General features: G+C 33.8%; 3 protein-coding genes across 6 annotated transcripts; all 3 read left to right on the top strand.

Annotated features, from left to right (window-relative positions):
* Positions 1-1,113: 1,113 nt before the first annotated feature.
* Positions 1,114-2,523, top strand: LOC114187340 (F-box protein At1g61340-like). Of its 2 annotated transcripts, none has more exons than XM_028075569.2 (4): positions 1,114-1,340; positions 1,519-1,749; positions 1,861-1,935; positions 2,039-2,523. In XM_028075569.2, exons 2-4 carry the CDS (start codon positions 1,570-1,572, stop codon positions 2,225-2,227), a joined length of 444 nt encoding a protein of 147 aa, XP_027931370.1. In that variant the 5' UTR covers positions 1,114-1,340; positions 1,519-1,569; the 3' UTR covers positions 2,228-2,523. The 2 variants fall into 2 exon arrangements, with proteins under 2 accessions (XP_027931370.1, XP_027931369.1); XM_028075568.2 differs by having other exon boundaries at positions 1,183-1,336.
* Positions 2,524-6,075: 3,552 nt separating this feature from the next.
* On the top strand, positions 6,076-9,398 carry LOC114187507 (uncharacterized). 3 transcript variants are annotated; one of them, XM_028075769.2, is made up of 9 exons: positions 6,076-6,263; positions 6,575-7,332; positions 7,414-7,602; positions 7,682-7,790; positions 7,880-7,938; positions 8,043-8,205; positions 8,300-8,376; positions 8,477-9,017; positions 9,098-9,398. In XM_028075769.2, exons 1-9 carry the CDS (start codon positions 6,125-6,127, stop codon positions 9,205-9,207), a joined length of 2,145 nt encoding a protein of 714 aa, XP_027931570.1. In that variant the 5' UTR covers positions 6,076-6,124; the 3' UTR covers positions 9,208-9,398. The 3 variants fall into 3 exon arrangements, with proteins under 3 accessions (XP_027931570.1, XP_027931571.1, XP_027931572.1); XM_028075770.2 differs by having other exon boundaries at positions 8,300-8,367; XM_028075771.2 differs by having other exon boundaries at positions 6,126-6,263; positions 6,622-7,332.
* A 3,865-nt stretch (positions 9,399-13,263) lies between these two features.
* Positions 13,264-14,533, top strand: LOC114187627 (uncharacterized). Its single transcript, XM_028075922.2, has one exon. It carries the CDS (start codon positions 13,511-13,513, stop codon positions 14,330-14,332), a length of 822 nt encoding a protein of 273 aa, XP_027931723.1. The 5' UTR covers positions 13,264-13,510; the 3' UTR covers positions 14,333-14,533.
* Positions 14,534-14,783: the final 250 nt, after the last annotated feature.

The raw sequence follows: 14,783 nt of genomic DNA on the forward strand, positions 1-14,783 counted from the left end.
ATTAACATAAAATTTAACTTGAAACTCATTTATATTTATTCTATTTCACATTTTACAAGAACTAAATTATGTCCCCGAACTAATACAGAAACTAAAATCGGTGAGTAAAGCCATTAAGTTATCCTTTTGTAATTTTTGCTCATACTTTATTAAATCTGAACAGTAATAAAAAAATAAAAATATTTAATTTTCAATCAACATTTCAATGTATTCTAAAAATGTATAACATATCAATTTTACCTATATTTACTATATTTATGTGAATTAATTGATAGTAAGTTTTAATCAATAATTTTTAAAATAAAAACAATATATTTAAATTAAATATAATTTTAATACGTAATTTTGAAGTAAAGTTATTAAAATTTATTTAGTAACGCGAAATAATTTTCTTTACTATACCAACAATATGGCTCTGACTACCAAATTAAGACACCAAACTACCACCTCTTAACACATGACCACTGCTTTAATGTAATTTAAGATGCCATGAAAAATGTTTTTGTTTTATTATGCATTGGATCCTTAACCCATAAGATACACATGCTTCTTTTGATGATACAGTGAAATCCTTCAAAGCTTTTTTATATCACCTTGCACATGTCTTTGACTAATTCTGACTTTACCATTACCAGTGAAAAAAAAAATTATTATAGTGTAAAACCTGTTAAAACATCCTAAGCCGCCAGCCGCCAAAATAGGCCATGTCGTCAAATAAACCACACATTCAAACTTCCACACAAGTACCAATTGGTTGCTGTTTTAAGAATTTTTCAATTGTTATTCTATGTCTTACTTTATTGTCTTCACAGTAGATAACCCACCACTGATACCTTGGATTCCAACACGTGTCCATATACCATTGGCTAGAGCCTTTTATCTCTACATGACAGTTCACCACTAAAAACTGAACTTGTGTAGGAAGGTACCGACCATCACCACCGACTCTGACCGACTAATTTGCCACATCATCACCAGCCTATCCTGCAGTGCCATCTGTCCTTCTCCAACGGTTATTTTTATTTTTTAATTTCTGTTTTATCATCTCTTTTAACCGCCAATAAGATGATTGGAGTTGGCTACTGAAATTGCCTTAATTTTCTCCTTTCTATTATTTTTAGGTTTAAATTAAAATTTGTGATTGATAACCTTTCTTTTAAATATTTAAAAAACATTTCTAGGATTCATATAAATGGCTATTATTTTGACTCGCAGTTGAACCAAGTAACCAACTGTGCAATTTCCTCAAATTGTGGTTTTCAATCTCAATTTCAATTTCCTGTGGGAATCAGAAATAGAAAACCTAGAAAATCTAGCACTTTTCCCTCAAATCGCTGTAGGTTTGATTTCTATATCTCCTTTCAAATTTTTCTTTTCTCTTTTTAATGACAATCCCCATGAGACTCTTTCAGGAAAAATTGATTGTTTCCCCTATAGTATTCACAGTCTAATAATGCTTCTCAGGAGTTCGCGTTAATGGTTGATAAATAGGGGATTTTTTTTTGTTGGGTATTGCAGATTGCAGCAGAAAAGAGGCATCTTTTGTTGTTAGAGTTTGTGCTCGGAGACATGGCAATTGGGCTTGTGGATTACAGTAATACTCTGACACTGGGAAGAAAGAGGGTCGTGGTTTCCAACGATGTGGAAGCTTCTCCTCAAGTTACTACTCCATTGAAGAAAATATGCAGTCGCGAAATCTCTTCCAAGTCTCAGATGTCTCCCCTTGAAGCCATTCCTCAGGATATTCTGGTAATTACAGAGATTTGAAGTTTTATTTCTGGGTTTCTGCAAATTTGAAGCTTGGTTTGTTTTTCTGGTGAGTTTTCTTTTCTAAGAGCGTGGAGGGTATTTGAATTGCAGGTCCAGGTGTTGTGCAGTGTGGACCATGAAGATTTGAAGCAGCTTTTTCATGTGTCTAAAACAATTAGGGATGCAGTAAGTGTTAGAAGCAGGAGGCTCCTAAGTCCATTAATGCTGAGTTTGACCATTGATTGTTGATTATTCCAATTTGTAACTGTTGGGTTTTTGTCTATTGCAGACTCTGATAGCAAAGGACTTACATTTTGAGTACAGTACCCCAAAGAAGAAAACTTTTGCTTTTCTTCATCCTAATGCAGATGTGTCTAAGGAAATTGAAACTCCAAAAGCGCCCTTGAGAAAATCAAAGTCAAGATGGAATGCAAATTTGGCAGACATCACAATGGCCTTGTTTAAAGAAGAATTTTGAATGGTGAGTCAAGGGAAGATGAAAGAGAAAATAATCATCAGAAGTGAGGATTGTGAATAGATAGATTACATTCAATAGATTATACCTTTGATAGATCAGAAGTCTTCTCACGCTGTTTCTTCAAATCTTTCATTGAAGATACGACGCGTAATCGTGTTTCTGTACATCTATAGACAGGCAAATAGAAACAAAAATTCAAATTGTTAGAATTTTGTTGGAGGGCAATCTATGGCCCTCATATTGTGATATATTTCATGACATTGTCTGTATTAATAAAAGAGAAAAGTTTGTTTCAATTTTCCCTTTTTGTCTCTCTGTATATCTTGTTAACATTTTGTTTTAATGGAGTTTCTCTTAAAGATTCACAAAATGTTTATATAATTCAGTGATCATTTCTCTAAATATGGAGATTGAGGAAGGAGATATTAATTGTTTTTGTTTTGTCAGTTACTATTATGAACATTGAACAAATGAGTGGGTTGTGGATACTTTTTTCCAAATAATAAGGAATGAAAAACTTCTTAGGATCCTGACTACTTATTCATACTAAATTTAACTGTAATCTTTCACTTGGCTATGTGTAATCTTTTTGTACATCTATTATACAGCAAATAGAAAAGGGAGACTCATATATTAATTTTACCTGTAATTTTCCATTTGCCTGTATATCTGTCATGTTGTAGATGACAATTAAGAAAGAAAGATTTTGAGGATTTTGGGTAGAGGGTAATATTTTCCCCTTTCTATGCATACTTTGTCATCTCTTTAATAAAATGCAGAAAGATTCAATTTCTTTTTATTGAATATTCTTGTTACGTTCTTCCTTTCTAGATACCCTTCTGTAGATTCATTTTGCTTTAATGGCGTTTTTTTGTGAAGATTCACCAATTTATGTGATATATATTATTCTCATACAAGTTTTAGTGGTATTTCTTTAGTTTAGATAAAATACATAAAAAAATAATAAATTGTAAAGAAGAATGAAAAGAAAGGTTGAAGAATGTAGTGTGTAACTAGTTATGGTAGACCATAACTTCTATTTCATGAGAATTTGTATTCACATTTTCTTATGAAAATAAATCTCTCCATACCTATGAGATTATAATGATTTTGAAATAAACATACTCAAGACCATTTTTCCACAACATCTTAAAAGACATGATATATATATATATATATATATATATATATTCATCCTCATATTTTCAAAAATAGAAAAAAAAAATGACGTGAAACAAAACAAATGTCTGCTACATAATAAAACTATAAGAAAAATTTCACATAATGAAAGCATATTAAAGGACAAAAGCAATGCATCGAATTACTAGAATAGATATTTAAAGCAAATTACTTATTTAGATACCACATATTTAGAGATATACTATATTTTCATTACAAAATAAAAGTAGAAAAATAGTTCATTTATAATAGAAAAGTTGATCCGACACTTAATACATATCCAGAAAAAAGAGTGATATATTTATAAAATGTATAATGTGATAAGAGAAGAGTGATAAAAAAAAAGTGTGTTAGATATTCGCAAAACCAAAGATATTATGTATATTATTATTATGAGTGATGTCCTTCTCAATCTTGGAAACTTTTTCTACAATCAATCTTTCTCTACACTTTGTTGCACAAACCGGTTATATCCTTAGAAAGACAATTAAGCTTTGCGTTACATTATATTTCAAATTTATATTTTGTTAATGTACATAAAACATTTTACCCATTGCTCCTTAGTATGTTCTGATTTCAGACATACTATGTGTACTTGGGAAGACATGGTCCAGAAATAATCTCCAAACATCCACTAATTCTCATCATCAATTACTTGCTTATGTCTTAAGAAGGTAAAGCCACAATGTAATTTATTATGTTAATCAAATAAATGTTGTTGGGACATTCCCATTAATTAAAGTTTATTAAACTAACAAGGATGAGAAGGTGAAAGAATCAATTATTATGTACTCTTACAATAAACAATAAACAATAAACCTAATAATGGTATATACATATTAATTTAACAGCCATGGGAAGTAGTGTATTCATGGGAACTTCTCTCTAAATATTATATAAAATCTATAAATTTTAATGGGGTGGGAGATGATAGTACCATTAACTAATGATGCTTGTTCAGAGATGTTAAAATAACTTTCAACTTGTGAGTCAATCTGACTTATCACGGGTTTGAGTTGGATTAAGTTAAGAAAAATTTGATTTTTTCAAGAGTGAGCTGAACTCAATCCGGATCACTTAACCCACGGGTTAAACGGGTTCGGGTCAGGTTGAAGGTAGGTTGATCCACTTAATCCACCAACATCTTTTACAATTCTTTTATAATTATTTACTACTCATAATTATATAAGATTACAATTTCATGTTTTTAAATGCCAGAATGTTGCTCAATAATATTTGAATAGTTTGATTGTTTAATTAATTTAATTGTCGAGCTATATACGTTGATACTTTAATATTTAATTATTATCTTTATAATAAATTACTCAAATAACCGTCTTATAAACAAATTTTTCTAAATTAACATGACAAAAATGTGTAGTTTTTTCATTTATATTTTGTTGAATAACATGACAAAAACTGTGTAATATTACTCATGCTTTCTTGGACTATATAAACACATTTTTAGAAACAGTTCATCATATATTGGTGATGAGTATGATGAAGATATTGATTCTTGATTTTATTGTGATTGTAATCTCATGATTTGCTTAAAAAATTATTCAAATATTTGAATACTTAAAAATAAATAAATTTTTTATGTGGGTTGGTGAGCCAATCCACTTAACCCACTAACCCGTGGTAAGGTAAGCCGAATTATAAAAGTTTTGACTCGCTATAAAATGAACCGGATTGAATTCACTTATTTTTAACCCGATTTGTGATAAGTCAACTCGTATAAACCGGTTTGACTTACTTTGTATGTATATACTTAATTATGTCCAACTTCACTTCCACACTTTCATATTTGTTTTTCTTTAAGTGTTCAGGACACTTCATATTTCTGTTAAATTTTTAGTTTTTTATTTAAGTTTTTAATATATACTGATGTTAGAATGTAAAAAACTTCACAATTTTTTTCTTTTTTTTTTAATTTGTGATGATGATGCATTTTGTTTTGTACATATTTGAATATTTGAATTTGTATGCATGGATAGGCCCAAACTAGAGATGCGATGTTGGTGACAACTTATATGCAAACACATGTGGTGACTAGTGTATATTTTATTTATATTTCAAAACAATAATTTCCTGGATTAAATATAAAAAATTGAACTGATTTAGTATTTCACAAAAGTAAAATATTTACTTGTTTTGTTTTTATTGACTATACATTCATATTAAATATGCATTATACTTGTATTTGAAATGGGTTTCGTGACTTTACGTAATTTTTGTTAATTTTGTTAAATTTTTAACTAGTTTTTCTTTATTTTATTTTTTCTGAAAAATTAGAATTGATCATGAAACATATAAAAATTAACTAAAATTACCTTATTTAAAAAGCACCTCATCCTATTTTAACGAATGGATCGAACTTGACGATCTTATCAACCTTTAACTTCACTCTAAATAAATTTTTCTTACAAAATAAATAAAAAATATCTGAGAAAATGTGTATTTAAAAAAATAATATAATTGTTGTTATAAATTATAGATAAATTATAGAGTAATAATAAATCAAACAAAAGCAACTTCCATGAATAAAATTTTTTAGGTGTGCAAGTATTTTCATATTTCTTACATTTAAATTCTAAAAATAGAAGTGATAAAGATTTAATATAAATATAAGTTTTGATTAGGAGAAATATAAAACCGAACACTATAAAGCCAGAAATAAAAACTGAGAAGCGGAGAAGTCTTCTGTTATCCTCGACAATGGCTTCCACGAAACGACGTTTTGCAGAGGAGGATAATTCTCACTTGTTGTCGAAGAAAGTGAGGGAATCTGCACCTGAATCTGATGTATCTGCTTCTACTCTGCATGTCATTCTCAATCCTGCCGACTGTGACTTAGGTATTAACTATCGTTTTCCTTTCAATCATAGTTGTGTTTAATTGTTTGATCATGAAAATCTGAATAGTTATCTGATAAATTTAATGTTAAAAAAACACATAAAATGTTAGAATGACGAAGGAATAGCTAGTTATTGGTTTCGTAAGGGAAGTGATTCGAGGTGTTGTGCATTTAACATAAAGTATTTTCTTGAGTAGCTAGTTAATAAACATGCGAAATTGTCAGAAAATGTATTGTTTTCTCTGTCTATCTCCTATATATCTATTACCTTGGCGTGTGATGTCTCAGCTAATAGTTTTATTTACTGATAGATTTCAATATTGATCACAATGGACTTGTTGGATATGGACTTCACCAGGAAGGGTTTGCTTATTGTTGGTCTGGTGCCCGGGCTAACGTGGGAATAATCAGAGGTAAATATTGTTTTGGCTGTAAAGTTGTGTCTGAACAGCTGGTTGATATGAATGACACTGTCCCTGAGCAGCAACATATTTGTCGTCTTGGGATTTCTAGAGGCGAAGATACAGTTGGGAACCTTGGAGAGTCTAGACACAGCTTTGGATATGGTGGTACTGGCAAGTTTTCAAATTCTGGAAGATTTGTAAATTTTGGAGATAGGTTTGGTGTTGGGGATACAATTATTTGTTGTGTTGACCTTGAAAGCAAACCGCTGGCTTCTATAGGTTTCTCCAAGAATGGTAAATGGTTGGGTGTTGCTACTAAATTTGATGTGGCTAACCTTGGAGTTATGGATTCTCCTACAGGGAGTTTACAGTGGAAATCAGCACTTTTTCCACATGTCTTGTTGAAAAATGTTGAAGTCCAAATGCAGTTCAGTGTTGGAGATGGACTTGTTCCTGAAGAAGGGTTTAAACCGTGGACCTCATCTGTGGAGGATGCAAACATAATTATGGGACCTTCCTTTTCTGATCCAAAGGATTGTGAAATGATAATGATGGTGGGATTACCAGCTTCAGGCAAGACTACATGGGCAGAAAAATGGGTGAGAGATCATCCAGAAAAGCGTTATGTGTTACTTGGCACAAACTTAATTCTTGATCAGATGAAGGTTAGGACTTTGCTTGACCCAATTTTGTGATTATTATTTTCTATTTGTGTTTTTTTTTTTTCTGAATTCAATGTCATGCAGGTACCTGGACTATTGCGGAGAAACAACTACGGTGAAAGATTTGATCTTTTGATGGATAGGGCTACTGGAATATTCAATATACTGCTATCCAGGGCAGCTAATATACCTCGGAATTACATAATTGATCAGACAAATGTGTATAAGAGTGCACGTAAGCGTAAGCTTAAACCATTTGCAGATTATAAAAAGGTGAGTATTTATCTGATTGTTGAAGCTTGGAATATAAATATTCTATGCATTTTGTAATATGATTTTTTGTCCATTCAAGATAGCTGTTGTTGTATTCCCAAAGCCAGAAGAACTCAAGATAAGGTCTGATAAAAGATTTGCAGAAATGGGTAAAGAAGTACCACTTGATGCTCTGAATAAAATGATAGGTATTGTTAGTTTTGTTTTTCTTTTCCCTGTTATCTGCTAGTTTTAAGTTCATCTTACGGCCTATTTATTCTGTTTACGGTTGTGGCAGCTAATTATGTTCTGCCTGAAAGCAAGGATATGCCTCATTCAGATGAAGTTTTTGATCAGGTATGTAGTAACCTACTAGTCTACAACTTTTTGTTACTGTGACTGTAATATGACTGTACTACAAGTCTAACTCACGCTAACTAAATCTTTATTTGTACCCTAAGGTTATGTTTGAGGAAATGAACCAAAGCGAGTCTCAGAAATATTTGGATCAGATGAAGCAGAATTTAGCATGTGTGTCTAACAATAACAGATCAACATTACCCCTTGGAGGTTGCAATGAGTCTTTTGTTGGATCCCATTTACAAAATAAAAGAAGTTTGACAGGTTTTTATCTGGAAGCAGTTATTTGTTTACTTGCAGCATCTGTGTGCAATTTTACACTTTTTTATGGTCTTAATGATGTGCAAATTTGGTTCAGGCAGTGGTCTTCATCAGTCAGGCTCTTATTCTACTATGACTCCAAATAGCCATGGGATTCCTAGTCAAGTTAGTCAGGTTTCGTTCTAGATATTTCCATCTAATTGCAACCTTATCCATCTCGTTTATTCTATTTTTGTGGCAACAATGCTGATGCCTATGCAATAACTGTTCATAGGTTAATGCAAATGGTCATGTGACTGAACTTGAGAGGAGTATAAATTCATTTTCTGGAGTATATCCTGGAAGTCAAATTCCTCGTGTTGCCAGAGCACCTTCTCCTTGTGAACCTTATTCCAATAGTGAATCAAATTGCTTCCCCAGAGATGTTACCGGTTATAATCAAACTTACTATGCCATTTCGAGGGATGATATCCGCAATTTCAACAACTCTGTCGTGGGTGGCCCCAACAGGCCAGACATTATAGGGAACAATATGGTTTTTCATGATGCTTTTCCTGATGCCTACAACAGGAGTGGCATGAATGAATCCTCTCCAACAGCAAGAGCAAGAGCAATGTCTTTTGATTATAGAACTCGTGGTGAACCTTATCCTGATGCCTACAGGAGTGGCCTGAATGAATCCTCTCCAATAGTCAGTGCAAGAGCAGTGTCATTCGATTATAGAACTCATGACGAACCTTATCCTACAGAGGCATACACCCATTCCCTGAGAGGTTTCCGGCCTGACCTGCGTACTCGCTCCCCAACCACATTCGGTACTTACTCTCTTCTTCCCTTTTCTTCTTGACCTATATTTTGCTTAATACATTCTTTATTTGTTACTATTACTTTTCAGATTCACTTTACCCGTACGGGACACCGACTCCAAGACCTCCATATGGAAGTTCACCCAATAACATGCCTAATTCAGGGAGATATGCCCCTCATCGTCCAAGATACTTCTAACTGTTGTGTTTTATGTGGATTCATCTGACCCATGTGGCTAGGTATATCCATGTGTTTAGAAGGGGATCATAGCTCACTGACAGCAAATATACATGTGTGTATTCATGTTGGATATTTAGTATTATTTATTTATATATGTGCACTGAAAGTAATGAAGTGAGGTTCATTATAAAGGGAAAGAAATTAAAATATGTACTTTTTGTTATTAATTTTATGTTCATTCATACATAAATTACCAAATGAACAACCAGTGCAGAGGTTTGGTGTTTTAGTTTTCTTATATTAAGGAATTTAACTATACTAGAGTAAGAAAATGTGTTTAGTGAGAAAGGATAAGAGTATCACAACGTTTGCCAGTCCATAAAATACTATCAAATCAAGGAAGAATATATTATCGTCTTCCAACTTTAGAGGTGAATCTGTTCGACCATCATTTTGCTGCAAAATTATGTATAATTGTTAGTATTCTGCATGGAATTGGATGCATATTGTTGTTAGTCAAGAAATGAAGATCTACAGAGCATTTAATGCTATGCTGTAAATTTTTATTCTTTTTAATACTACGTTATTTCTCCCGTTGTAGTGAAAAGATTGAATATGTTGAACGGTTATATGGCCAAATTGTACCGTCAATAAGTATAATGATGATAAAAGATAATTCTTCTGTGATTTTTTTTTCTTATATGTTAATCATACTCATTCTTATAAAGCTTCTAACTTACACTTTACTCCCACACTCTCAACCATTATCAGTCCTAACGCGGTTATTGTGAATCAAACTAAGCTTTACAGAGGTATGTATGCAAGCATTAATTGCCGTGAATAGATGAAATAGCCCAATCATTCATATAAGCTAAGTGAATAGAAGCAGCAGTCTTACTTGAATTCAAGTAGAAGGTAGTTTAACCAAATGACAGAAATCACAACCTTCATTTGTAGTCAACTGTACATATGGAAAATGGTTTGAAACATGTTTCAATACATTTATTGAAAAGGTGCAGTGGTCGCATTCAGAGTTGTAAAAAGAACGATATGTATTTTCTGAGATCCTTAATGACAGAAGGGTGTAAATTCCATGTCTGGACATGGCAATCCGTAAGTGGGTCACTTGAAAGTCCAAAAGGGAAGGCAAATACCTAAACTTTAGATGTTCATATTACCAACACCTTCTATAGTTATATGTGTGCACTGAGTTGCCGAAAAAATGATGAATAGAACAGTACTGATGCTTAATGATGGAAACTGACAAGTCATGGAAGGAAGGGAGAAAGTGAGCAAAGTGAGAAATTTAGGCGTTGGGTTTGGACAAGAGGAAGGAATACTGGGGTGGGTTTTAACTGACCTTGATGCAGGGTATAATAGTGGGGCTTTTAATGCAGGGAATGTTGGGGAACAAGTAGCTATTGAAGAGACAACAATGTTATTAGTGTGGGGGAATAATGGAGCTCTTAACTTGGTAATGATTTAGCACCTCGGGAGTTGTAGCTGGAACTGTGTATGCCTCCTTTCAGTAACTATTTATGATATTTGATGAACAAGAACTAATGTTAGCTTTGTTTGCTCTATCATCTTCGCATGGATGTTACTCACTTGTTGTTCATATAACATGCGTATATTTCTCATTTGCATTAAATGTGACATCAAACATGCAATGAATTTAGTGTTAAGAAGTTTTTATTTAGCATATGGGTCCCTTATTTTAATGTCTTGTTGAACTTGTATACCTAATGCATGAAGTGTTAGCATATCTGATTGCACGAAATATATGCATAAACACAATCATGGCATTGCACGGACTAACTGGTGGGTTGAAGCAGCGAAAGTCAGCAGTCATCAATTCATTGTTGATGAATGGTTGAAATGAACATGTAATGATGTTTCTTATTTATTCATTTTTCTTTATAAATATCACTTGTATATAATTTTTCTATTCATAATATGAGCTATTAGAACTGCTAACAATAGAATATTTTTATGATCGCCCAGAGAAAACACATCGATTCAAAGTTAAATATTTCATAGGTTTCTCAATTATTTAACAATTTTTAGTCGAGTTCTTAAACTATTTTTAAAGATAAATAGGTATTCAGGATTTAGTTAAAATAAATAGTTCAAAACATAACTAAAAGACATTTATGAAATCATTTGATCTAAAAAGGGCTTAATTCATCTTTTGGTCCTCTAATTATGATGTCGGGTTCATTTTGGTCCCCTAATTTTGTTGAGGTTCAATTTAGTCCTCCAGTTTTTTAAAATAGTTTAATTTGTGGTCCCTCCCGTTATCTTTGGTTAAACGGCGTCAGAATAGTGCACCTGTATCACTTTGGAACAGAGACGTGGCAGGTTTTTTAATAGCTGAGCATGAATATACTGTGATGAGGTGGCCATGAATTATATGGAGGGAGAATTGGTGAACCCTAATTTCACAATTCATCTTCTTTGTTTGGGAGTTCTTCTTCATTTGGTGGATGTTGTTTGTAAATGATGTCGAGGGGGCAGTCTTCTTGTTCTTGGTCGTGTAATTCGCGAGGATTGCAAAATCCAAGCTCATCGAATCATGGTGGTGGCTTTTTCTTTCACGGTAGTGGCTTTTCGTCTCACGGTGGAGCACCATATTGCAATTGTGGGCAGGCTGCTGTGTTAAGAACAGCTCAAACAACTAAAAATGATGGTAGACAATTTTGGGGCTGCCCTAATTACAACGACGACGGAAAGCCACAGCCAACACGACAACAAACCTTCAAATCCTTCTTCGTCATTTTGGTTTTTTCTTCGATTGATTATTCTTCTCCACCAATTTCCCCAATTTTATCTTGTGTTCGCTATTTCCTTCGCAACCCTAATCCTATTTCCTTCGAACCCTAATCCTATTACCTTCGAACCCTAACCCCCTCTCAAAACAAAGTAATTTTTTTAACTCAAATCCACATCCACGTAATACACTGCCACGTAATGTACAGTTGTCACAGTATCACATTAAAACAGTCTGCGGTTAACTTTTTTAACGTTGTTAACGCCGAGGACAAAATTGAACATCTTTAAAAAATTGGAGGACTAAATTGAACCTCAACAAAATTAGAGGACCAAAATGAACCCGACATCATAATTAGAGGACCAAAAGATGAATTAAGCCATCTAAAAAGTAAAAACATCAGAGTCGAGAAAAATTCTGCGCGCTCCAAAATCATTCCACCCAATTCACAACAATTCAGAAAAAAATTGAAGCTGAGGCCCAAAAGAGTTCAAAAGAAAGGTTTCTGTAAAATATGGTGAAGCAAGTTACCATTTGAAAAAAGATAGTGACCTGTAGATGTAGTAACCACAAAAGCCACTATTTACTCTACCGAATGTTTCATTCTCTGTCTTCAAAAGCCTCAACTTCAGTTCTAATGGAACAATAATTTTGGGTTGCTCTGCCTAACTGTGATGAAAGTGTCCAAACAGATTGCTTCAAATAAATCTTCTACCAAGAAAATCACAATCATATATTTGTGTTTTGCATGAGATTGGGTGTAATGAAAGGAGAAATATATAATACAATAAAAAATGTAAGAAAGAGGAATAAACGCAAAATAATATTTAAACTATATTTTATTTCTCTCTACGTTTAAACTGTTAAACTTCCTTTTTTATCATTAAATCCTTGAATATGCTTAATTTCTTACCAATTTTAGAGTACAATGAACAAAGATAAAGTATATCCCAATCACTTCAAACACTTATTGTTTGTATGAAGAAGTTTACCCAAAATAGAGTGTTTAGGCGGCAGGGCATGTGATTGTGGGTAAAGTTTAACATTTATGTAAAGTAATAACCAAAAACAATGAAATAGTTTTACCGCCATTTGGAGCTGAAACCAAGGTCTTGGATTGGTAATTGAAATAAGAAATGGAATAGATTCCATGAATAAAAACCTAAACCCAGTACGGAGCTTAATACAGTGATTGATTAAAATGGTGATGAGTTTGAGAAGTGTAAAAGCATAACAACTTTTTAGGTTGGATTTGTAGTATTTTCGTGTATGCATAAAAGATCGTCTTGGTTTTTGCATAACAAGGACCACTCCCCCTTTCTTTCTATTATTCCATGCCTTCTTCTCACGCAAAAAAGGCCTTATAAACCCCACACTACACCCTGTCTAAGCCCTCCTCTACAGTGTTCCCTTTCACCAATCTGTTTCTCACTTTTTTCTCACTCTCCTCATGGCTTTGCTGTTCTTATCACCACCTCTTCTCTAGAATCATAGTTTGTTATTGTTAGTTATCTTGTGCCAACTAAATAGCAACAACAATAATTGTGGCCAATGGAGGACCAAAGTAAATTTCTTCTACAAATCAAGTTCATTGTCAACTTCTTATGCACCCAAATACTTTCCTTTCTCTCTGTTCACTCTTCCCAGCCTCTGTTTTCATGCATTCTCACTTTCTGCTTCTTGATTCTCCTTTATTTGCCTCATCTCTTCTGGAAGATAGTTCTGTCGCCGGTTCTCATCCTCTCCGGCCTTCTATTGCTCCTCCTCCTCCGTCTCGGTGCAATTCAGAGGTCTCAAAATGAAGAGAACAAATTCCCGGTTGAACGCGAACCCATTGCCATCGAAGAAAACAGGGGAGACAGAGATGAGAAACAGGGGAACCCCATTGAACCGGTGGAAGCCGATTCTCTCGACCATCTATACAGGTGGGTAACCGGCCAATCTCAATTAGAGCCCAAATCACAAGCGGGTTTGCGGTCAAGTTCGCGTTTTGACGAGTCTTTCATGGAATGGAACGTGAAAGCGCCGTTGGAGGTTATATACGAAGGTGAAGGTGAAGAAACAGAGCAGGATCAGAATGCGAATCATGGCGAGGGAATTTTCAGGTACCCGTCGTTATCACGGTACTACCCGGAAACCGACTCCGATAGCTCGTCGGAAAGCGGGTTTCCGGCGACCGATAACATGTGCTTCCGGTGGGACGAGGAAGACAGAGAAGGGTTAATTGAAATAGCTCTGGACGGTTGCAAGAAGAGGGAGGTGGGGTTTCAGTTCGAGGAGGAGAATTTGATCGAGATTGATATTTCTCCGACGCGGCACGGGGAATTTTCCGGCGAGGATGACCCGTTTTCCGGTGAGATTTGTTGCAACTAGTGTGATGATCGATGGTAAAGATTAATTAACATGGTGGATTATTATGTGATTTGTTTTGGGGATAAGTGAAAGGGAAAATTAGAGATTTGGAATTACTTTGGGTTTGTATGTTAGATGTTATGGCAGAGTTTACCTGTTTTGGACGTGATCGTTGTACTCTCGTTGATGCCAAAGCTTTAAGTGCAATCAATTAATCACTAATGCCAAATATTCAAATGTCATTAAAGGTCTAAGACCCCCTCCCATTCCCTCCATCGGTCTCCACTAATTAATGTATACGGTGAGATTTCCCTCTATGGTCAAGGTTTTTGAAATTTGTGGAATGGAAAGGTTTAAAATTTGTTGGAGTCATAATGTGATTTTGAAAACTTTGAAAACCTAGTATGATAGAAATAAATTTGGAAGGGTTGATAATATAATAAATTTGAATTCTCTGTTAATTTTTTTTCAT

This window comes from Vigna unguiculata, chromosome 6 (assembly GCF_037176805.1).
Source record: "Vigna unguiculata cultivar grain cowpea cultivar isolate G323 ecotype 2 chromosome 6, ASM3717680v1, whole genome shotgun sequence".
In the NCBI taxonomy this organism is placed as follows: domain Eukaryota; kingdom Viridiplantae; phylum Streptophyta; class Magnoliopsida; order Fabales; family Fabaceae; genus Vigna; species Vigna unguiculata.